The sequence below is a fragment of the Daucus carota genome, chromosome 7, assembly GCF_001625215.2.
Source record: "Daucus carota subsp. sativus chromosome 7, DH1 v3.0, whole genome shotgun sequence".
Lineage (NCBI taxonomy): Eukaryota > Viridiplantae > Streptophyta > Magnoliopsida > Apiales > Apiaceae > Daucus > Daucus carota.
In genome coordinates, this window is record NC_030387.2 from 15729779 (window position 1) to 15752296 (window position 22518).

General features: G+C 36.6%; 1 protein-coding gene across 1 annotated transcript; it reads left to right on the plus strand.

Annotated features, from left to right (window-relative positions):
- Positions 1–442: 442 nt before the first annotated feature.
- Positions 443–5261, plus strand: LOC135147917 (uncharacterized). The gene is made up of 9 exons (XM_064081971.1): positions 443–599; positions 688–832; positions 876–987; positions 1103–1295; positions 1378–1608; positions 1735–2240; positions 2423–2561; positions 2665–4353; positions 4492–5261. The coding sequence occupies exons 1-9, from the start codon at positions 443–445 to the stop codon at positions 5259–5261; spliced, it is 3942 nt and encodes a 1313-aa protein (XP_063938041.1).
- The last annotated feature ends 17257 nt before the right edge of the window (positions 5262–22518 follow it).

Sequence of the window (22518 nt, forward strand, 5' to 3'; positions counted from 1 at the left end):
GGGGGTTCTTAACTCTAGTGCTCCGATTGCCATTCGTAGTGATGTTTTCCAAGAGAATCATGGCTGGATCTAGAAAGGAGATGGGGGGTTCTCATTGGAAGTCGATCCAAAAGTGAAGCTTGCCGAGCAGTTCTGGTGGTATCCCCTGGAGGAGGTGGTGATTGTTGAAGATGGGTACTCGTCTGATGAGTCTCGGCTCCCAGATGGCATCATTTGAGTACCACTAGTGCCACTGTTCAGGCAGTAATGAGCGCCACAAAATATGAGCGTGAAGCTTTAATCTCTACGAGATCTAAGCTTGCGGATGTCCTGAGTTTCTTGCGAAAAAAGGGTTCTCGGTAGCCCAAATCTATGAGGATTTAGGTCGTCAGGGCTTCACTTCACCTTCTCCCTTCTAGAGATGAATTTGGCTTGCCTGTTGTCTCAAATACAGGGGTCGTGAATGGTGAATCTGCTGATTGTGCAGCAAAAAATGCTTGACTCTGAGGGTAAGGTGGGGGAAGCAGCCCCAAATCCTCATAAAGATAAAATGAAGGGAAAGATTGAGGATAGCCCCAAAGCGGCTTCTGGGGGTGTTCAAGAACCAAACAAAGACTTTGGTAAACCGTTATGGTCTACTGTGGTGAAAATAGTGGTCCTGAGGAGTGTGGTAGTTTTGATTATTGTCTCATGCCTGAAGTTCTTCAGTAATTGCTCCACCTCCTGGTGTGCTAAAGAAAGGTTTAGAGAAGTTCAAGCTCTGTCTTGTGGGAGTTTTTTTCGAAGGGCACCTTGCCCCTTCGAAAGTGATGGAATTAACTCGCAAAGCATGGGATTCAAAGGGTTGTGTCAGGTCTCTCAAAGGGACTCTCACACTTCTTCTTCTTTAAATTCAGATCTGAGGCTGAGATGAACACTGTTTTGGCGAGGGGGACCTGGTATTTTGAGCGTAAACCACTCATTCTGCAGGTATGGGGTGCTGACTTGGGGGTAGGAAAACCATCTACTGTACGTTGTGGGTTAAATTGAAAATCTACCGGACTACTATTGGACTAGAGAGGGGTTAAGCTGTGTTGCTAGTTCAATAGGTCCTCCCATCTGTGCTGATAAAGTCACTGCGCAGCTAAATCCGGTTCAATTTGCTAAACTTTGTGTGCGCTACAAGGTTGGAAATCCTCTTCCTGAAAAAATTAAGGTTGCTGCAATAGATATGAAAACAATGGAGTTTTCTTCTACTGAGTTTGTTGATGTTGCAGTATCTTATCCTCAAAGGCCTATGGTGTGCTCGGGGTGTAATCAGTTGGGGCACCTAGTTGGTGCGTGTCCTGTTGTCAAGAGGGTTTGGGTTCAAAAGCCTCCCAAAGCTGATCTGTAGGGGAAAAAGTACTGTGACGACAGAGCCGGTGAAGGTTCAAGAAATCTCAGTCCCTCAAGCTACAACTGACTCCAACAACAATCCCTCATCTTCTGCAGTTAACATAGAATCTATTCCTGGAACTGAGTCTGCTGTCCTAGAGGAAAAATGGACTACTGTCCATGGTAAGAAAGCTAGCCTGCCAAAACAAAGCAATGTGAGTACTAGTTTTCAAATGCCTATCTACTCTGCTCTGTCTAAATCATTATCAAAGGGTCAGTTAAAGAGAGTTCGGAAAGCTGCGGGGAAGGGCTCCCCGTTAAAGAAATAATATTTTTGATCCATGATTTTTTGTTCCTACAACACGAGGGGGCTTAATAATAAAATATCTTTTTATAAAGATTTTATCGCCTCTAATAGGCTAAGCCTAATCGCCCTCCTGGAGACTCATGTTAAAAAGGAAAACTCAATTTTTGTTTCGAAGTTGGTGGCTCCTCACTTCGAATGGTTGTTTAATTATGATCATCACTCCAATGGAAGAATTTGGATTGGATGGAATCCCTGTGTTTGGACCATTTCTGATCCTGTTTTTCACGCTCAACATATCTCCTGCAAGATCTCTCTGTTAGCTTCTATGGCTAATTTTTTTGCTTCGTTTATCTACGCTTTTAATGATAACATTGAGCGTCGCATTCTCTGGAAGGATTTATTGGAGTATAAAGGAAGTTTTATTGGCACTAATGTGTCTCCATGGCTGATTACTGGAGACTTTAATGTATGTCTTCACCCTGTGGATATGAATAATTCTAATATAGTGACTGCTGACATGAGGGAGTTTAGAGATGCAGTCGATACTTTGGATGTTTTTGATCTAAATTTTACGGCAAGCTTTATACCTGGTGGGATTGTAGCCATAATAGTCCGGTGTTTCGAAAGCTTGATCGTGTTTTAGTCAATACTGATTGGGTTACTGTGTTTCCCTTCTCGGGTGCTCACTTTCTTCCTCGGGGGCTGTCCGACCATAGTCCTGCTATGATCACCTTGGGGGTTCAAACTGATAAATTACATAAACCATTCCAAATATTCCAGCACATGATTGATCATAAGGACTTTCTTTGCACTGTTAATGAGGCCTGGAATGTGACTACTCGGGGTGATCCGTGGTATATTCTTTCTTCAAAGATAAAGCGAGTTAAAGCTGCTCTGAAACGCTTAAACAAATTTGTTGGTAATGTCATGAGGACGTCATTACAGCTCGCACTACTCTGATGAATTTCCAAACTAATCTGCCTCCAGCTCCATCTTTTGATGATTTTCATACTGAAGAACAGTTGTGCTCCGCTCTTCACAAAGCCCTTTCTGTGGAGGAAACGTTCTTAAACAAAAATCCAGGGTAAAGTGGCTCGACTTGGGGGATGGAAATAATGCTTTTTTTCATAGAGCTTGTAAAAGTCGATGGAACACAAATAAAATTGTGGCCATTGAAGATAGTTCTGGGAATATTAAAACCTCCCATGGTGATATAGCAACTGTTGCTGTTGACTATTTTAGGCGTATATTAGGTTCTTCTCATCAGGTTGATGTGCTTGAACCGGATATTACTCTTCCCTCATTATCTGATCTCCAGCAATCTTTTCTGAATGCTCCTTTCTGTCGGGCGGATGTTCTGTCAGCTTTCAAATCCATGGGTAAACGGAAGAGCCCGGGGCCTGATGGTTTGACTCCAGAGTTTTATCTGGCAGCGTGGGATATTGTTGGGGAAGATGTCACAAATGGAATTCTTTATTTCTTCGACTCTTGTGAACTCCCTCGTATAGTCAACTCTGTTGCTATAACTCTGATTCCTAAGTGCTGCAATCCATCAAAAATTGAAGAATATAGGCCCATCTCGTGCTGTAATACTCTTTACAAGTGTATTACTAAACTGCTTGCCAGTCGGATTCAACGAGTTCTTCCTCAGATTATCTCCCACAATCAGTCCGCTTTTGTTCCTCAACGCTTGATTGGAGATAATATAATGTTGGTCCAAGCGCTTTGTAGAGACTATCACAGGAACGATGGCACTCCAAGATGTGCTTTTAAACTTGATTTACACAAGGCTTTTGACAGCCTAAATTGGAGTTTCCTCTTTGACATTATGGCCAGAATGCACTTTCCAGAACGGTTTATTAAGTGGATCAGGGTCTGTATCACTGGTTGCATGATCTCAATTAAGCTGAATGGAGTTCTTGAAGGGTATTTCCAATGCAGAAATGGTCTCCGGCAGGGAGATCCTTTGTCTCCCTTCTTGTTTGTTTTGGGCATGGAAGTTCTTTCTGCTTTCCTACGCTCCAAACTGCATAACTCTTTGTTCTCCTTTCACTGGCGTACTAGGCAGATGAAGCTCACCCATGTAATCTTTTCGGACGATATATTCTTATTTAGTAAAGGTGAGAGCAATTCAATATGCTTGCTACTGGATAATGTTATCCGGTTTACTGAATTTTCTGGCCTTAGTCTCAATAAAAAGAAATGTTTGGGTTTTTATTGTGGTGTTCCAGATTCTATTATTGATGCTACTTCTCAGAGGTATGGTTTTAGTCGAGGGACTATGCCTATCTCCTATCTGGGATTGCCCCTGATCACTGGTAGATTGAATAAACAGCTTTGCTCTCCCCTTATTTCGAGACTCTGTCAGAAAATTGAACTCTGGTCTGTTAGAGTTTTGCGGTACAGTGGAAGGTTGCAATTGATAAAATCTGTTCTTCAAGGGATTCAAGGCTATTGGTCGATGTATCTATTTCTGCCAAAAGGTGTGTTAAAACAAATTCAATCTGTGTTGGCAAAGTTTCTGTTGGGAGGAGATTTATTGACAAAATGCCATTACAACGTTGCTTGGGTTGACTGCTGTGAGAAAAAAGATGAGGGAGGTTTAGGAGTTCGAGACTTATGTGACTGGAATCGTGCTGCAATCTTATACCAGACTTGGCGTATTGCTCACTATAATCCAACTTCGATATGGATTCTTTGGGTACACTCCTGTTTGCTGAAACAAAAATCTTTCTGGACTTCAAAGATTCCGTACAAATGTCCTTGGAATCTTCGGCACATCTTCAATGCTAGACCTCTAGCTCTACGGTTTTTATCTTACTCTGTGCATTAAAACTCTTGTTTTAAAGCATGGCATGATCCATGGCTGATAAGCTCCCCACTTATTGAAAAATTTGGTCTGGATTTTCCGACTATGATGGACTCAGATGTTAATGCTTCGGTTGGCAGCTTAATTCTTAATGGGCAGTGGCATGTCTCGACTTCAAATGATTATAGGGCGATTCATTTTCGAAATCTGTTATCTAGTTGCATTATTGGTCAAAAGGATGTCGTCTACTGGAATGGAGAATGCTCTGTAAAAATCTCCAGAGTCTGGGAATCCATTCGGAGAAGAGGTTCGCCTAAACCATGGCTCCCTCTCCTTTGGCATAGATTCCATATTCCTTCCTGCTCCTTCATATCATGGTTGGCTTGTCGTGGGCGTTTACTTACCAAAGATAGGATGGCTTACTATCATTTGGAGGCTGATCCTAGATGTGTCCTTTGTAGCAGTTATGATGAAACTGTTGAACACCTTTTCACTATTTGCCCGTATTCGTACATTATTCTTCGGGGCTGTCCGTTTGATCTAAAGATTAATTGGGACAGCTGGATGCTTGGAGACTTTTTTAGTGACCAACTGTCCGCTATTCAACAGCACATAGGTCTTCTATATATCACAGTTGCAATTTACTTAATTTGGAGAGAAAGAAATAGCCGAATTCATGGTAAAGGCTCAATGGGAGTGTCTCATCTGGAGCATATAGTCAAGAGAATGATGCGGGAAAAGCTTTTCACTTGCATATCTTTTCGCAGAGAGTTAAAGCGTGACCCCACTTTATGTAATTTGCTATATTAGCTGTCATGTTTAGTTGGCCTTTTAGTTAGTTGGCTTTTAGTGACTAATTTATTTAGTATCAACGTTTGTACTGATGCATAGCTTCATGCTTTATTCGAGACTTGATGCCTGTATCTTGTCTCGCTTGTCGGGGTATGCCCCTTGATTTGTAGCTTTCTTTCTTTTTATAAAATCTTTCATTTAGCAAAAAAAAAAGTTGTTTTCAACTTCAAACGAGTCTGGAATGAAGCTACAATTTGTTTCCAACATAAATCTAGCCAATAATAAAGCAACAAGTTGTTTCCGAGCTCAAACGAGTCAAGAATGAAACTACAAGTTGATTCTAATTTTAAGCAACCGAAAATGAAGCTACAAGTTGTTTCCAACTTCAATCTAGCCAATAATGAAGCAACAAGTTGTTTCCGGGCTCAAACGAGTCAAGAATAAATCAACAAGGTGATTCTAATTTTAAACAACAGAAATGATGCTACAAGTTGTTTTCAACATCATACGAGTCTGGAATGAAGCTACAAGTTGTTTCCAACTTCAAACTAGCCAATAATGAAGTAGCAAGTTGTTTCCGGACTCAAACGAGTCAAGAATGAAACTACAAGTTCATTCTACTTTTGAACAACCGAAAATGAAGCTACAAGTTGTTTTCAACTTCAAACGAGTCTGGAATGAAGCTACAAGTTGTTTCCAACATCAATCTAGCCAATAATAAAGCAACAAGTTGTTTCCGAGCTCAAACGAGTCAAAAATGAAACTACAAGTTGATTCTAATTTTAAACAACTGAAAATGAAGCTACAAGTTGTTTTCAACTTCAAACGAGTCTGAAATGAAGCTACAAGTTGTTTCCAACTTCAAACTAGCCAATAATGAAGCAGCAAGTCATTTACGGGCTCAAACGAGTCAAGAATGAAACTACAAGTTGATTCTAATTTTAAGCAACCGAAAATGAAGCTACAAGTTGTTTTCAACTTCAAACGAGTCTGGAATGAAGCTACAAGTTGCTTCCAACTTCAATCTAGGCAATAATGAAGCAACAAGTTGTTTCCGGGCTCAAACGAGTCAAGAATGAAACAACAAGTTGATTCTAATTTTAAACAACAGAAATGAAGCTACAAGTTGTTTTCAACATCAAACGAATCTGGAATGAAGCTACAAATTGTTTCCAACTTCAAACTAGCTAATAATGAAGTAGCAAGTTTTTTCCGGGCTCAAACGAGTCAAGAATTAAACTACAAGTTGATTCAAATTTTAAACAACCAAAAATGAAGCTGAAAGTTGTTTTCAACTTCAAACGATCAGGAATGAAGCTACAAGTTGTTTCCAACTTCAATCTAGCCTATAATGAAGCAACAAGTTGTTTTCGGGCTCAAACGAGTCAAGAATGAAACAACAAGTTGATTCTAATTTTAAACAACCGAAAACGAAGCTACAAGTTATTTTCAACTTCAAACGAGGCTGGAATGAAGCTACAAGTTGTTTCCAACTTCAATCTAGCCAATAATGAAGCAACAAGTTTTTTCCGGGCTCAAACGAGTCTAGAATGAAGCTACAAGTTGATTCTAATTTTTTATAATCAAAACAAAGCTACAAGTTGTTTTCAACTTCAAACGACTTTAGAATGAAGCTACAAGTTGTTTCCAACTTCAATCTAGCCAATAATGAAGCAACAAGTTGTTTCCCGGCTCAAACGAGTCAAGAATGAAACTACCAGTTGATTCTAATTTTAAACAACCGAAAACGAAGATAAAAGTTGTTTTCAACTTCAAACGAGTCTGGAATGAAGCTAGAAGTTGTTTCCAACTTCAATCTAGCCAATAATGAAGCAGCAAGTTGGTTCCGGGCTCAGACGAGTCAAGAATGAAACTACAAGTTCATTCTAATTTTAAACAACCGAAAATGAAGCTACAAGTTGTTTTCAACTTTAAACGAGTCTGGAATGAAGCTACAAGTTGTTTCCAACTTCAATCTAGCCAATAATGAAGCAACAAGTTGTTTACATGCTTAAACGAGTCAAGAATGAAACTACAACTTGATTCTAATTTTAAACAACCGAAAATGAAGCTACAAGTTCTTTCAACTTCAAACGAGTGTGGAATGAAGCTACAAGCTGTTTCCAACTTCAATCTAGCCAATAATGAAGCAACAAGTTGTTTCCGGTCTCAAACGAGTCAAGAATGATACTACAAGTTGAATCTAATTTTAAACAACCGAAAATGAAGCTACAATTTGTTTTCAACTTCAAACAGGTCTGGAATGAAGCTAGAAGTTATTTCCAACTTCAATCTAGCCAATAATGAAGCAACAAGTTGTTTTCGGGCTCCAATGAGTCAAGAATGAAACTACAAGTTGATTTTAATTTTAAACAACCGAAAATGAAGCTACAAGTTGTTTTCAACTTCAAACGAGTCTGGAATGAAGCTACAAGTTGTTTCCAACTTCAAACTAGCCAATAATGAGGCAGCAAGTCGTTTCCGGGCTCAAACGAGTCAAAAATGAAACTACAAGTTGATTTTAATTTAAACAACCGAAAATGAAGCTACAAGTTGTTTTCAACTTCAAACGAGTCTGGAATGAAGCTACAAGTTGTTTCCAACTTCAATCTAGCCAATAATGAAGCAACAAGTTTTTTCCGGGCTCCAACGAGTCAAGAATGAAACTACAAGTTGATTCTAATTCTAAACAACCGAAAATGAAGCTACGAGTTGTTTTCAACTTCAAACGAGTCTGGAATGAAGCTACAAGTTGTTTCCAACTTCAAACTAGCCAATAATGAGGCAGCAAGTCGTTTCCGGGCTCAAATGAGTCAAGAATGAAACTACAAGTTGATTGTAATTTTAAACAACCGAAAATGAAGCTACAAGTTGTTTTCAACTTCAAACGAGTCTCGAATGAAGCTACAAGTTGTTTCCAACTTCAATCTAGCCCATAATGAAGCAACAAGTTGTTTCCGGGCTCCAACGAGTCAAGAATGAAACTACAAGTTGATTTTAATTTAAACAACCAAGAATGAAGCTACAAGTAGTTTTCAACTTTAAACGAGTCTGGAATGAAGCTACAAGTTGTTTCCAACTTCAAACTAGCCCATAATGAAGCAACAAGTTGTTTCCGGGCTCAAACGAGTCAAGAATGATACTACAAGTTGAATCTAATTTTAAACAACCGAAAACGAAGCTACAAGTTATTTTCAACTTCAAACGAGGCTGGAATGAAGCTACAAGTTGTTTCCAACTTCAATCTAGCCAATAATGAAGCAACAAGTTTTTTCCGGGCTCAAACGAGTCTAGAATGAAGCTACAAGTTGATTCTAATTTTTTAAAATCAAAACAAAGCTACAAGTTGTTTTCAACTTCAAACGACTTTAGAATGAAGCTACAAGTTGTTTCCAACTTCAATCTAGCCAATAATGAAGCAACAAGTTGTTTCCCGGCTCAAACGAGTCAAGAATGAAAGTACCAGTTGATTCTAATTTTAAACAACCGAAAACGAAGATAAAAGTTGTTTTCAACTTCAAACGAGTCTGGAATGAAGCTAGAAGTTGTTTCCAACTTCAATCTAGCCAATAATGAAGCAGCAAGTTGGTTCCGGGCTCAAACGAGTCAAGAATGAAACTACAAGTTCATTCTAATTTTAAACAACCGAAAATGAAGCTACAAGTTGTTTTCAACTTTAAACGAGTCTGGAATGAAGCTACAAGTTGTTTCCAACTTCAATCTAGCCAATAATGAAGCAACAAGTTGTTTACATGCTTAAACGAGTCAAGAATGAAACTACAACTTGATTCTTTTAAACAACCGAAAATGAAGCTACAAGTTCTTTCAACTTCAAACGAGTGTGGAATGAAGCTACAAGTTGTTTCCAACTTCAATCTAGCCAATAATGAAGCAACAAGTTGTTTCCGGTCTCAAACGAGTCAAGAATGATACTACAAGTTGAATCTAATTTTAAACAACCGAAAATGAAGCTACAATTTGTTTTCAACTTCAAACAGGTCTGGAATGAAGCTACAAGTTATTTCCAACTTCAATCTAGCCAGTAATGAAGCAACAAGTTGTTTTCGGGCTCCAATGAGTCAAGAATGAAACTACAAGTTGATTTTAATTTTAAACAACCGAAAATGAAGCTACAAGTTGTTTTCAACTTCAAACGAGTCTGGAATGAAGCAACAAGTTGTTTCCAACTTCAAACTAGCCAATAATGAGGCAGCAAGTCGTTTCCGGGCTCAAACGAGTCAAGAATGAAACTACAAGTTGATTTTAATTTAAACAACCGAAAATGAAGCTACAAGTTGTTTTCAATTTCAAACGAGTCTGGAATGAAGCTACAAGTTGTTTCCAACTTCAATCTAGCCAATAATGAAGCAACAAGTTTTTTCCGGGCTCCAACGAGTCAAGAATGAAACTACAAGTTGATTCTAATTCTAAACAACCGAAAATGAAGCTACAAGTTGTTTTCAACTTCAAACGAGTCTGGAATGAAGCTACAAGTTGTTTCCAACTTCAAACTAGCCAATAATGAGGCAGCAAGTCGTTTCCGGGCTCAAACGAGTCAAGAATGAAACTACAGGTTGATTGTAATTTTAAACAACCGATAATGAAGCTACAAGTTGTTTTCAACTTCAAACGAGTCTAGAATGAAGCTACAAGTTGGTTCCAACTTCAATCTAGCCAGTAATGAAGCAACAAGTTGTTTCCGGGCTCCAACGAGTCAAGAATGAAACAACAAGTTGATTCTAATTTTAAACAACAGAAATGAAGCTACAAGTTGTTTTCAACATCAAACGAGTCTGGAATGAAGCTACAAATTGTTTCCAACTTCAAACTAGCTAATAATGAAGTAGCAAGTTTTTTCCGGGCTCAAACGAGTCAAGAATTAAACTACAAGTTGATTCAAATTTTAAACAACCAAAAATGAAGCTGAAAGTTGTTTTCAACTTCAAACGATCAGGAATGAAGCTACAAGTTGTTTCCAACTTCAATCTAGCCTATAATGAAGCAACAAGTTGTTTTCGGGCTCAAACGAGTCAAGAATGAAACAACAAGTTGATTCTAATTTTAAACAACCGAAAACGAAGCTACAAGTTATTTTCAACTTCAAACGAGGCTGGAATGAAGCTACAAGTTGTTTCCAACTTCAATCTAGCCAATAATGAAGCAACAAGTTTTTTCCGGGCTCAAACGAGTCTAGAATGAAGCTACAAGTTGATTCTAATTTTTTATAATCAAAACAAAGCTACAAGTTGTTTTCAACTTCAAACGACTTTAGAATGAAGCTACAAGTTGTTTCCAACTTCAATCTAGCCAATAATGAAGCAACAAGTTGTTTCCCGGCTCAAACGAGTCAAGAATGAAACTACCAGTTGATTCTAATTTTAAACAACCGAAAACGAAGATAAAAGTTGTTTTCAACTTCAAACGAGTCTGGAATGAAGCTAGAAGTTGTTTCCAACTTCAATCTAGCCAATAATGAAGCAGCAAGTTGGTTCCGGGCTCAGACGAGTCAAGAATGAAACTACAAGTTCATTCTAATTTTAAACAACCGAAAATGAAGCTACAAGTTGTTTTCAACTTTAAACGAGTCTGGAATGAAGCTACAAGTTGTTTCCAACTTCAATCTAGCCAATAATGAAGCAACAAGTTGTTTAAATGCTTAAACGAGTCAAGAATGAAACTACAACTTGATTCTAATTTTAAACAACCGAAAATGAAGCTACAAGTTCTTTCAACTTCAAACGAGTGTGGAATGAAGCTACAAGCTGTTTCCAACTTCAATCTAGCCAATAATGAAGCAACAAGTTGTTTCCGGTCTCAAACGAGTCAAGAATGATACTACAAGTTGAATCTAATTTTAAACAACCGAAAATGAAGCTACAATTTGTTTTCAACTTCAAACAGGTCTGGAATGAAGCTAGAAGTTATTTCCAACTTCAATCTAGCCAATAATGAAGCAACAAGTTGTTTTCGGGCTCCAATGAGTCAAGAATGAAACTACAAGTTGATTTTAATTTTAAACAACCGAAAATGAAGCTACAAGTTGTTTTCAACTTCAAACGAGTCTGGAATGAAGCAACAAGTTGTTTCCAACTTCAAACTAGCCAATAATGAGGCAGCAAGTCGTTTCCGGGCTCAAACGAGTCAAGAATGAAACTACAAGTTGATTTTAATTTAAACAACCGAAAATGAAGTTACAAGTTGTTTTCAATTTCAAACGAGTCTGGAATGAAGCTACAAGTTGTTTCCAACTTCAATCTAGCCAATAATGAAGCAACAAGTTTTTTCCGGGCTCCAACGAGTCAAGAATGAAACTACAAGTTGATTCTAATTCTAAACAACCGAAAATGAAGCTACAAGTTGTTTTCAACTGCAAACGAGTCTGGAATGAAGCTACAAGTTGTTTCCAACTTCAAACTAGCCAATAATGAGGCAGCAAGTCGTTTCCGGGCTCAAACGAGTCAAGAATGAAACTACAGGTTGATTGTAATTTTAAACAACCGAAAATGAAGCTACAAGTTGTTTTCAACTTCAAACGAGTCTAGAATGAAGCTACAAGTTGTTTCCAACTTCAATCTAGCCAGTAATGAAGCAACAAGTTGTTTCCAGGCTCCAACGAGTCAAGAATGAAACTACAAGTTGATTTTAATTTAAACAACCAAGAATGAAGCTACAAGTTGTTTTCAACTTCAAACGAGTCTGGAATGAAGCTACAAGTTGTTTCCAACTTCAATCTAGCCAATAATGAAGCAACAAGTTTTTTCCGGGCTCCAACGAGTCAAGAATGAAACTACAAGTTGATTCTAATTCTAAACAACCGAAAATGAAGCTACAAGTTGTTTTCAACTTCAAACGAGTCTGGAATGAAGCTACAAGTTGTTTCCAACTTCAAACTAGCCAATAATGAAGCAGCAAGTCATTTACGGGCTCAAACGAGTCAAGAATGAAACTACAAGTTGATTCTAATTTTAAGCAACCGAAAATGAAGCTACAAGTTGTTTTCAACTTCAAACGAGTCTGGAATGAAGCTACAAGTTGCTTCCAACTTCAATCTAGCCAATAATGAAGCAACAAGTTGTTTCCGGGCTCAAACGAGTCAAGAATGAAACAACAAGTTGATTCTAATTTTAAACAACAGAAATGAAGCTACAAGTTGTTTTCAACATCAAACGAGTCTGGAATGAAGCTACAAATTGTTTCCAACTTCAAACTAGCTAATAATGAAGTAGCAAGTTGTTTCCGGGCTCAAACGAGTCAAGAATTAAACTACAAGTTGATTCAAATTTTAAACAACCAAAAATGAAGCTGAAAGTTGTTTTCAACTTCAAACGATCAGGAATGAAGCTACAAGTTGTTTCCAACTTCAATCTAGCCTATAATGAAGCAACAAGTTGTTTTCGGGCTCAAACAAGTCAAGAATGAAACAACAAGTTGATTCTAATTTTAAACAACCGAAAACGAAGCTACAAGTTATTTCAACTTCAAACGAGGCTGGAATGAAGCTACAAGTTGTTTCCAACTTCAATCTAGCCAATAATGAAGCAACAAGTTTTTTCCGGGCTCAAACTAGTCTAGAATGAAGCTACAAGTTGATTCTAATTTTTTATAATCAAAACAAAGCTACAAGTTGTTTTCAACTTCAAACGACTTTAGAATGAAGCTACAAGTTGTTTCCAACTTCAATCTAGCCAATAATGAAGCAACAAGTTGTTTCCCGGCTCAAACGAGTCAAGAATGAAACTACAAGGTGATTCTAATTTTAAACAACCGAAATTGAAGATAAAAGTTGTTTTCAACTTCAAACGAGTCTGGAATGAAGCTAGAAGTTGTTTCCAACTTCAATCTAGCCAATAATGAAGCAGCAAGTTGGTTCCGGGCTCAAACGAGTCAAGAATGAAACTACAAGTTCATTCTAATTTTAAACAACCGAAAATGAAGCTACAAGTTGTTTTCAACTTTAAATGAGTCTGGAATGAAGCTACAAGTTGTTTCCAACTTCAATCTAGCCAATAATGAAGCAACAAGTTGTTTACTTGCTTAAACGAGTCAAGAATGAAACTACAACTTGATTCTAATTTTAAACAACCGAAAATGAAGCTACAAGTTCTTTCAACTTCAAACGGGTGTGGAATGAAGCTACAAGTTGTTTCCAACTTCAATCTAGCCAATAATGAAGCAACAAGTTGTTTCCGGTCACAAACGAGTCAAGAATGATACTACAAGTTGATTCTAATTTTAAACAACCGAAAAAGAAGCTACAATTTGTTTTCAACTTCAAACAGGTCTGGAATGAAGCTACAAGTTATTTCCAACTTCAATCTAGCCAATAATGAAGCAACAAGTTGTTTTCGGGCTCCAATGAGTCAAGAATGAAACTACAAGTTGACTTTAATTTTAAACAACCGAAAATGAAGCTACAAGTTGTTTTCAACTTCAAACGAGTCTGGAATGAAGCTACAAGTTGTTTCCAACTTCAAACTAGCCAATAATGAGGCAGCAAGTCGTTTCCGGACTCAAACGAGTCAAGAATGAAACTACAAGTTGATTCTAATTTTAAACAACCGAAAATGAAGTTACAAGTTGTTTTCAACTTCAAACGAGTCTAGAATGAAGCTACAAGTTGTTTCCAACTTCAATCTAGCCAATAATGAAGCAACAAGTTGTTTCCGGGCATTAACGAGTCAAGAATGAAACTACAAGTTGATTTTAATTTAAACAACCAAGAATGAAGCTACAAGTAGTTTTCAACTTTAAACGAGTCTGGAATGAAGCTACAAGTTGTTTCCAACTTCAAACTAGCCAATAATGAAGCAACAAGTTGTTTACATGCTTAAACGAGTCAAGAATGAAACTACAATTCTATTTTAATTTTAAACAACCGAAAATGAAGCTACAAGTTTTTTTCAACTTCAAACGAGTGTGGAATGAAGCTACAAGTGGTTTCCAACTTCAATCTAGCCAATAATGAAGCAACAAGTTGTTTCCGGTCTCAAACGAGTCAAGAATGAAACTACAAGTTGATTCTAATTTTAAACAACCGAAAATGAAGCTACAATTTGTTTTCAACTTCAAACGGGTCTGGAATGAAGCTACAAGTTATTTTCAACTTCAATCTAGCCAATAATGAAGCAACAAGTTGTTTTCGGGCTCCAACGAGTCAAGAATGAAACTACAAGTTGATTTTAATTTAAACAACCGAAAATGAAGCTACAAGTTGTTTTCAACTTCAAACGAGTCTGGAATGAAGCTACAAGTTGTTTCCAACTTCAATCTAGCCAATAATGAAGCAACAAGTTTTTTCCGGGCTCCAACGAGTCAAGAATGAAACTACAAGTTGATTTTAATTTAAACAACCAAAAACGAAGCTACAAGTTGTTTTCAACTTCAAACGAGTCTGGAATGAAGCTACAAGTTGTTTCCAACTTCAATCTAGCCAATAATGAAGCAACAAGTTGTTTACATGCTTAAACGAGTCAAGAATGAAACTACAACTCGATTTTAATTTTAAACAACCGAAAATGAAGATACAAGTTGTTTTCAACTTCAAACGAGTCTGGAATGAAGCTACAAGTGGTTTCCAACTTCAATCTTGCCAATAATGAAGCAACAAGTTGTTTCCGGTCTCAAACGAGTCAAGAATGATACTACAAGTTCATTCTAATTTTAAACAACCGAAAATGAAGCTACAATTTGTTTTCAACTTCAAACGGGTCTGGAATGAAGCTACAAGTTATTTCCAACTTCAATCTAGCCAATAATGAAGCAACAAGTTGTTTACATGCTTAAACGAGTCAAGAATGAAACTACAACTTGATTTTAATTTTAAACAACCGAAAATGAAGCTACAAGTTGTTTTCAACTTCAAACGAGTGTGGAATGAAGCTACAAGTGGTTTCCAACTTCAATCTAGCCAATAATGAAGCAACAAGTTGTTTACATGCTTAAACGAGTCAAGAATGAAACTACAACTTGATTTTAATTTTAAACAACCGAAAATGAAGCTACAAGTTGTTTTCAACTTCAAACGAGTGTGGAATGAAGCTACAAGTGGTTTCCAACTTCAATCTAGCCAATAATGAAGCAACAAGTTGTTTCCGGTATCAAACGAGTCAAGAATGAAATTACAAGTTGATTCTAATTCTAAACAACCGAAAATGAAGCTACAAGTTGTTTTCAACTTCAAACGAGTCTGAAATGAAGCTACAAGTTGTTTCCAACTTCAAACTAGCCAATAATGAGGCAGCAAGTCGGTTCCGGACTCAAACGAGTCAAGAATGAAACTACAAGTTCATTCTAATTTTAAACAACCGAAAATAAAGCTACAAGTTGTTTTCAACTTCAAACGAGTCTGGAATGAAGCTATAAGTAGTTTCTAAATTCAATCTAGCGAATAATGAAGCAACAAGTTGTTTACATGCTTAAACGAGTCAAGAATGAAACTACAAGTTGATTCTAATTTTAAACAATCGAAAATGAAGCTACAAGTTGTTTTCAACTTCAAACGAGTCTGGAATGAAGCTACAAGTTGTTTCCAACTTCAAACTAGCCAATAATGAGGCAGCAAGTTGTTTCCGGGCTCAAAGGTGTCAAGAATGAAACTACAAGTTCATTCTAATTTTAAACAACCGAAAATGAAGCTACAAGTTGTTTTCAACTTTAAACGAGTCTGGAATAAAGCTACAAGTTGTTTCCAACTTCAATCTAGCCAATAATTAAGCAACAAGTTGTTTACATGCTTAAACGAGTCAAGAATGAAACTACAAGTTGATTCTAATTTTAAACAACCGAAAATGAAGCTACAAGTTGTTTTCAACTTCAAACGAGTCTGGAATGAAGCTACAAGTTGTTTCCAACTTCAATCTAGCCAATAATGAAGCAACAAGTTGTTTCCTGGCTCAACGAGTCAAGAATGAAACTACAAGTTCATTCTAATTTTAAACAACCGAAAATGAAGCTACAAGTTGTTTTCAACTTCAAACGAGTCTGGAATGAAGCTACAAGTTGTTTCCAACTTCAATCTAGCCAATAATGAAGCAACAAGTTGTTTCCGGGCTCAACGAGTCAAGAATGAAACTACAAGTTGATTTTAATTTAAACAACCGAAAATGAAGCTACAAGTTGTTTTCAACTTCAAACGAGTCTGGAATGAAGCTACAAGTTGTTTCCAACTTCAATCTAGCCAATAATGAAGCAACAAGTTGTTTCCGGCTCAAACGAGTCAAGAATGAAACTACAAGTTGATTTTAATTTAAACAACCGAAAATGAAGCTACAAGTTGTTTTCAACTTCAAACGAGTCTGGAATGAAGCTACAAGTTGTTTCCAACTTCAATCTAGCCAATAATGAAGCAACAAGTTGTTTCCGGCTCAAACGAGTCAAGAATGAAACTACAAGTTGATTCTAATTTTAAACAACCGAAAATGAAGCTACAAGTTGTTTTCAACTTCAAACGAGTCTGGAATGAAGCTACAAGTTGTTTCCAACTTCAATCTAGCCAATAATGAAGCAACAAGTTGTTTCCGGCTCAAACGAGTCAAGAATGAAACTACAAGTTCATTCTAATTTAAACAACCGAAAATGAAGCTACAAGTTGTTTTCAACTTCAAACGAGTCTGGAATGAAGCTACAAGTTGTTTCCAACTTCAATCTAGCCAATAATGAAGCAACAAGTTGTTTCCGGGCTCAAACGAGTCAAGAATGAAACTACAAGTTCATTCTAATTTTAAACAACCGAAAATGAAGCTACAAGTTGTTTTCAACTTCAAACGAGTCTGGAATGAAGCTACAAGTTGTTTCCAACTTCAATCTAGCCAATAATGAAGCAACAAGTTGTTTCCGGGCTCAAACGAGTCAAGAATGAAACTACAAGTTGATTTTAATTTAAACAACCGAAAATGAAGCTACAAGTTGTTTTCAACTTCAAACGAGTCTGGAATGAAGCTACAAGTTGTTTCCAACTTCAATCTAGCCAATAATGAAGCAACAAGTTGTTTCCGGGCTCAAACGAGTCAAGAATGAAACTACAAGTTGATTTTAATTTAAACAACCGAAAATGAAGCTACAAGTTGTTTTCAACTTCAAACGAGTCTGGAATGAAGCTACAAGTTGTTTCCAACTTCAATCTAGCCAATAATGAAGCAACAAGTTGTTTCGGGCTCAAACGAGTCAAGAATGAAACTACAAGTTGATTCTAATTTAAACAACCGAAAATGAAGCTACAAGTTGTTTTCAACTTCAAACGAGTCTGGAATGAAGCTACAAGTTGTTTCCAACTTCAATCTAGCCAATAATGAAGCAACAAGTTGTTTCCGGCTCAAACGAGTCAAGAATGAAACTACAAGTTGATTTTAATTTAAACAACCGAAAATGAAGCTACAAGTTGTTTTCAACTTCAAACGAGTCTGGAATGAAGCTACAAGTTGTTTCCAACTTCAATCTAGCCAATAATGAAGCAACAAGTTGTTTCATGCTTAAACGAGTCAAGAATGAAACTACAAGTTGATTTTAATTTAAACAACCGAAAATGAAGCTACAAGTTGTTTTCAACTTCAAACGAGTCTGGAATGAAGCTACAAGTTGTTTCCAACTTCAATCTAGCCAATAATGAAGCAACAAGTTGTTTACATGCTTAAACGAGTCAAGAATGAAACTACAAGTTGATTCTAATTTTAAACAACCGAAAATGAAGCTACAAGTTGTTTTCAACTTCAAACGAGTCTGGAATGAAGCTACAAGTTGTTTCCAACTTCAATCTAGCCAATAATGAAGCAACAAGTTGTTTCCGGGCTCAAACGAGTCAAGAATGAAACTACAAGTTCGATTCTAATTTTAAACAACCGAAAATGAAGCTACAAGTTGTTTTCAACTTCAAACGAGTCTGGAATGAAGCTACAAGTTGTTTCCAACTTCAATCTAGCCAATAATGAAGCAACAAGTTGTTTCCGGCTTAAACGAGTCAAGAATGAAACTACAAGTTGATTCTAATTTTAAACAACCGAAAATGAAGCTACAAGTTGTTTTCAACTTCAAACGAGTCTGGAATGAAGCTACAAGTTGTTTCCAACTTCAAACTAGCCAATAATGAGGCAGCAAGTTGTTTCCGGGCTCAAACGAGTCAAGAATGAAACTACAAGTTGATTCTAATTTTAAACAACCGAAAATGAAGCTACAAGTTGTTTTCAACTTCAAACGAGTCTGGAATGAAGCTACAAGTTGTTTCCAACTTCAATCTAGCCAATAATGAAGCAACAAGTTGTTTCCGGCTCAAACGAGTCAAGAATGAAACTACAAGTTGATTTTAATTTAAACAACCGAAAATGAAGCTACAAGTTGTTTTCAACTTCAAACGAGTCTGGAATGAAGCTACAAGTTGTTTCCAACTTCAATCTAGCCAATAATGAAGCAACAAGTTGTTTCCGGGCTCAACGAGTCAAGAATGAAACTACAAGTTGATTTTAATTTAAACAACCGAAAATGAAGCTACAAGTTGTTTTCAACTTCAAACGAGTGTGGAATGAAGCTACAAGTTGTTTCCAACTTCAATCTAGCCAATAATGAAGCAACAAGTTGTTTCCGGGCTCAACGAGTCAAGAATGAAACTACAAGTTCATTCTAATTTTAAACAACCGAAAATGAAGCTACAAGTTGTTTTCAACTTCAAACGAGTCTGGAATGAAGCTACAAGTTGTTTCCAACTTCAATCTAGCCAATAATGAAGCAACAAGTTGTTTCCGGGCTCAAACGAGTCAAGAATGAAACTACAAGTTGATTTTAATTTAAACAACCGAAAATGAAGCTACAAGTTGTTTTCAACTTCAAACGAGTCTGGAATGAAGCTACAAGTTGTTTCCAACTTCAATCTAGCCAATAATGAAGCAACAAGTTGTTTTCAGGGCTCAACGAGTCAAGAATGAAACTACAAGTTGATTTTAATTTAAACAACCGAAAATGAAGCTACAAGTTGTTTTCAACTTCAAACGAGTCTGGAATGAAGCTACAAGTTGTTTCCAACTTCAATCTAGCCATAATGAAGCAAAAAGTTGTTTACATGCTTAAACGAGTCAAGAATGAAACTACAACGTTGATTCTAATTTTAAACAACCGAAAATGAAGCTACAAGTTGTTTTCAACTTCAAACGAGTCTGGAATGAAGCTACAAGTTGTTTCCAACTTCAATCTAGCCAATAATGAAGCAACAAGTTGTTTCCGGTCTCAAACGAGTCAAGAATGAAACTACAAGTTGATTCTAATTTTAAACAACCGAAAATGAAGCTACAAGTTGTTTTCAACTTCAACGAGTCTGGAATGAAGCTACAAGTTGTTTCCAACTTCAATCTAGCCAATAATGAAGCAACAAGTTGTTTTCGGCTTAAACGAGTCAAGAATGAAACTACAACTTGATTTTAATTTAAACAACCGAAAATGAAGCTACAAGTTGTTTTCAACTTCAAACGAGTCTGGAATGAAGCTACAAGTTGTTTCCAACTTCAATCTAGCCAATAATGAAGCAACAGTTGTTTCCGGTCTCAACGAGTCAAGAATGAAACTACAAGTTGATTCTAATTTTAAACAACCGAAAATGAAGCTACAAGTTGTTTTCAACTTCAAACGAGTCTGGAATGAAGCTACAAGTAGTTTCCAACTTCAATCTAGCCAATAATGAAGCAACAAGTTGTTTTCCGGGCACCAACGAGTCAAGAATGAAACTACAAGTTGATTTTAATTTAAACAACCGAAAATGAAGCTACAAGTTGTTTTCAACTTCAACGAGTCTGGAATGAAGCTACAAGTTGTTTCCAACTTCAATCTAGCCAATAATGAAGCAACAAGTTGTTTACATGCTTAAACGAGTCAAGAATGAAACTACAACTTTATTTTAATTTTAAACAACCGAAAATGAAGCTACAGTTGTTTTCAACTTCAAACGAGTCTGGAATGAAGCTACAAGTTGTTTCCAACTTCAATCTAGCCAATAATGAAGCAACAAGTTGTTTCCGGTCTCAAACGAGTCAAGAATGAAACTACAAGTTGATTCTAATTTTAAACAACCGAAAATGAAGCTACAAGTTGTTTTCAACTTCAACGAGTCTGGAATGAAGCTACAAGTTGTTTCCAACTTCAATCTAGCCAATAATGAAGCAACAAGTTGTTTCCGGGCTCAACGAGTCAAGAATGAAACCTACAAGTTGATTTATAATTTTAAACAACCGAAAATGAAGCTACAAGTTGTTTTCAACTTCAAACGAGTCTGGAATGAGAGCTACAAGTTGTTTTCCACTTCAATCTATGCCAATAATGAAGCAACAAGTTGTTTCCTTCGGGCTAAAACGAGTCAAGAATGAAACTACAAGTTGATTTTAATTTAAACAACCGAAAATGACCTACAAGTTGTTTACAACTTCAAACGAGTCTGGAATGAAGCTACAAGTTTTTCCAACTTCAATCTAGCCAATATGAAGCAACAAGTTTTTTTCCGGGCTCCAACGAGTCAAGAATGAAACTACAAGTTGATTTTAATTTAAACAAACCAAAATGAAGCTACAAGTTGTTTTCAACTTCAAACGAGTCTGGAAATGAGAGCTACAAGTTGTTTCCAACTTCAATCTAGCCAATAATGAAGCAACAAGTTGTTTACATGCTTAATACGGTCAAGATGAAACTACAATTGATTTTAATTTAAACAACCGAAAATGAAGCTACAAGTTGTTTTCAACTTCAAACGAGTCTGGAATGAAGCTACAAGTTGTTTCCAACTTCAATCTAGCCAATAATGAAGCAACAAGTTGTTTACATGCTAAAACGAGTCAAGAATGAAACTACAAGTTGATTTTAATTTTAAACAACCGAAAATGAAGCTACAAGTTGTTTTCAACTTCAAACGAGTCTGGAATGAAGCTACAAGTGTTTTCCAACTTCAATCTAGCCAATAATGAAGCAACAAGTTGTTTCCGGGCTCAAACGAGTCAAGAATGAAACTACAAGTTGATTCTAATTTTAAACAACCGAAAATGAAGCTACAAGTTGTTTTCAACTTCAAACGAGTCTGGAATGAAGCTACAAGTTGTTTCAACTTCAATCTAGCCAATAATGAAGCAACAAGTTGTTTCCAGGCTTAAACGAGTCAAGAATGAAACTACAAGTTGATTCTAATTTTAAACAACCGAAAATGAAGCTACAAGTTGTTTTCAACTTCAAACGAGTCTGGAATGAAGCTACAAGTTGTTTCCAACTTCAATCTAGCCATAATGAAGCAACAAGTGTTTACATGCTTAAACGAGTCAAGAATGAAACTACAAGTTGATTCTAATTTTAAACAACCGAAATGAAGCTACAAGTTGTTTTCAACTTCAAACGAGTCTGGAATGAAGCTACAAGTTGTTTCCAACTTCAATCTAGCCAATAATGAGGCAACAAGTTGTTTCCGGTCTCAAACGAGTCAAGAATGAAACTACAAGTTGATTCTAATTTTAAACAACCGAAAATGAAGCTACAAGTTGTTTTCAACTTCAAACGAGTCTGAATGAAGCTACAAGTTGTTTCCAACTTCAATCTAGCCAATAATGAAGCAACAAGTTGTTTACATGCTTCAAACGAGTCAAGAATGAAACTACAAGTTCATTCTAATTTTAAACAACCGAAAATGAAGCTACAAGTTGTTTTCAACTTCAAACGAGTCTGGAATGAAGCTACAAGTTGTTTCCAACTTCAATCTAGCCAATAATGAAGCAACAAGTTGTTTCCGGGCTCAAACGAGTCAAGAATGAAACTACAAGTTGATTCTAATTTTAAACAACCGAAAATGAAGCTACAAGTTGTTTTCAACTTCAAACGAGTCTGGAATGAAGCTACAAGTTGTTTCCAACTTCAATCTAGCCAATAATGAAGCAACAAGTTGTTTCCGGGCTCCAACGAGTCAAGAATGAAACTACAAGTTGATTTTAATTTAAACAACCGAAAATGAAGCTACAAGTTGTTTTCAACTTCAAACGAGTCTGGAATGAAGCTACAAGTTGTTTCCAACTTCAATCTAGCCAATAATGAAGCAACAAGTTGTTTACATGCTTAAACGAGTCAAGAATGAAACTACAACTTGATTTTAATTTTAAACAACCGAAAATGAAGCTACAAGTTGTTTTCAACTTCAAACGAGTCTGGAATGAAGCTACAAGTTGTTTCCAACTTCAATCTAGCCAATAATGAAGCAACAAGTTGTTTCCTGGCTCAAACGAGTCAAGAATGAAACTACAAGTTGATTTAATTTTAAACAACCGAAAATGAA

Bases quoted from the DNA above. Each gene is read 5' to 3' on its own strand.
- LOC135147917 (XM_064081971.1), top strand. From the start codon at position 443: ATGGTGAATCTGCTGATTGTGCAGCAAAAAATGCTTGACTCTGAGGGT. The intron at 2,241-2,422 runs GTAGCCATAATA...CAAATATTCCAG, and splicing joins GCTTTATACCTGGTGGGATT to CACATGATTGATCATAAGGA. The intron at 2,562-2,664 runs GTAATGTCATGA...ACTGAAGAACAG, and splicing joins ACGCTTAAACAAATTTGTTG to TTGTGCTCCGCTCTTCACAA.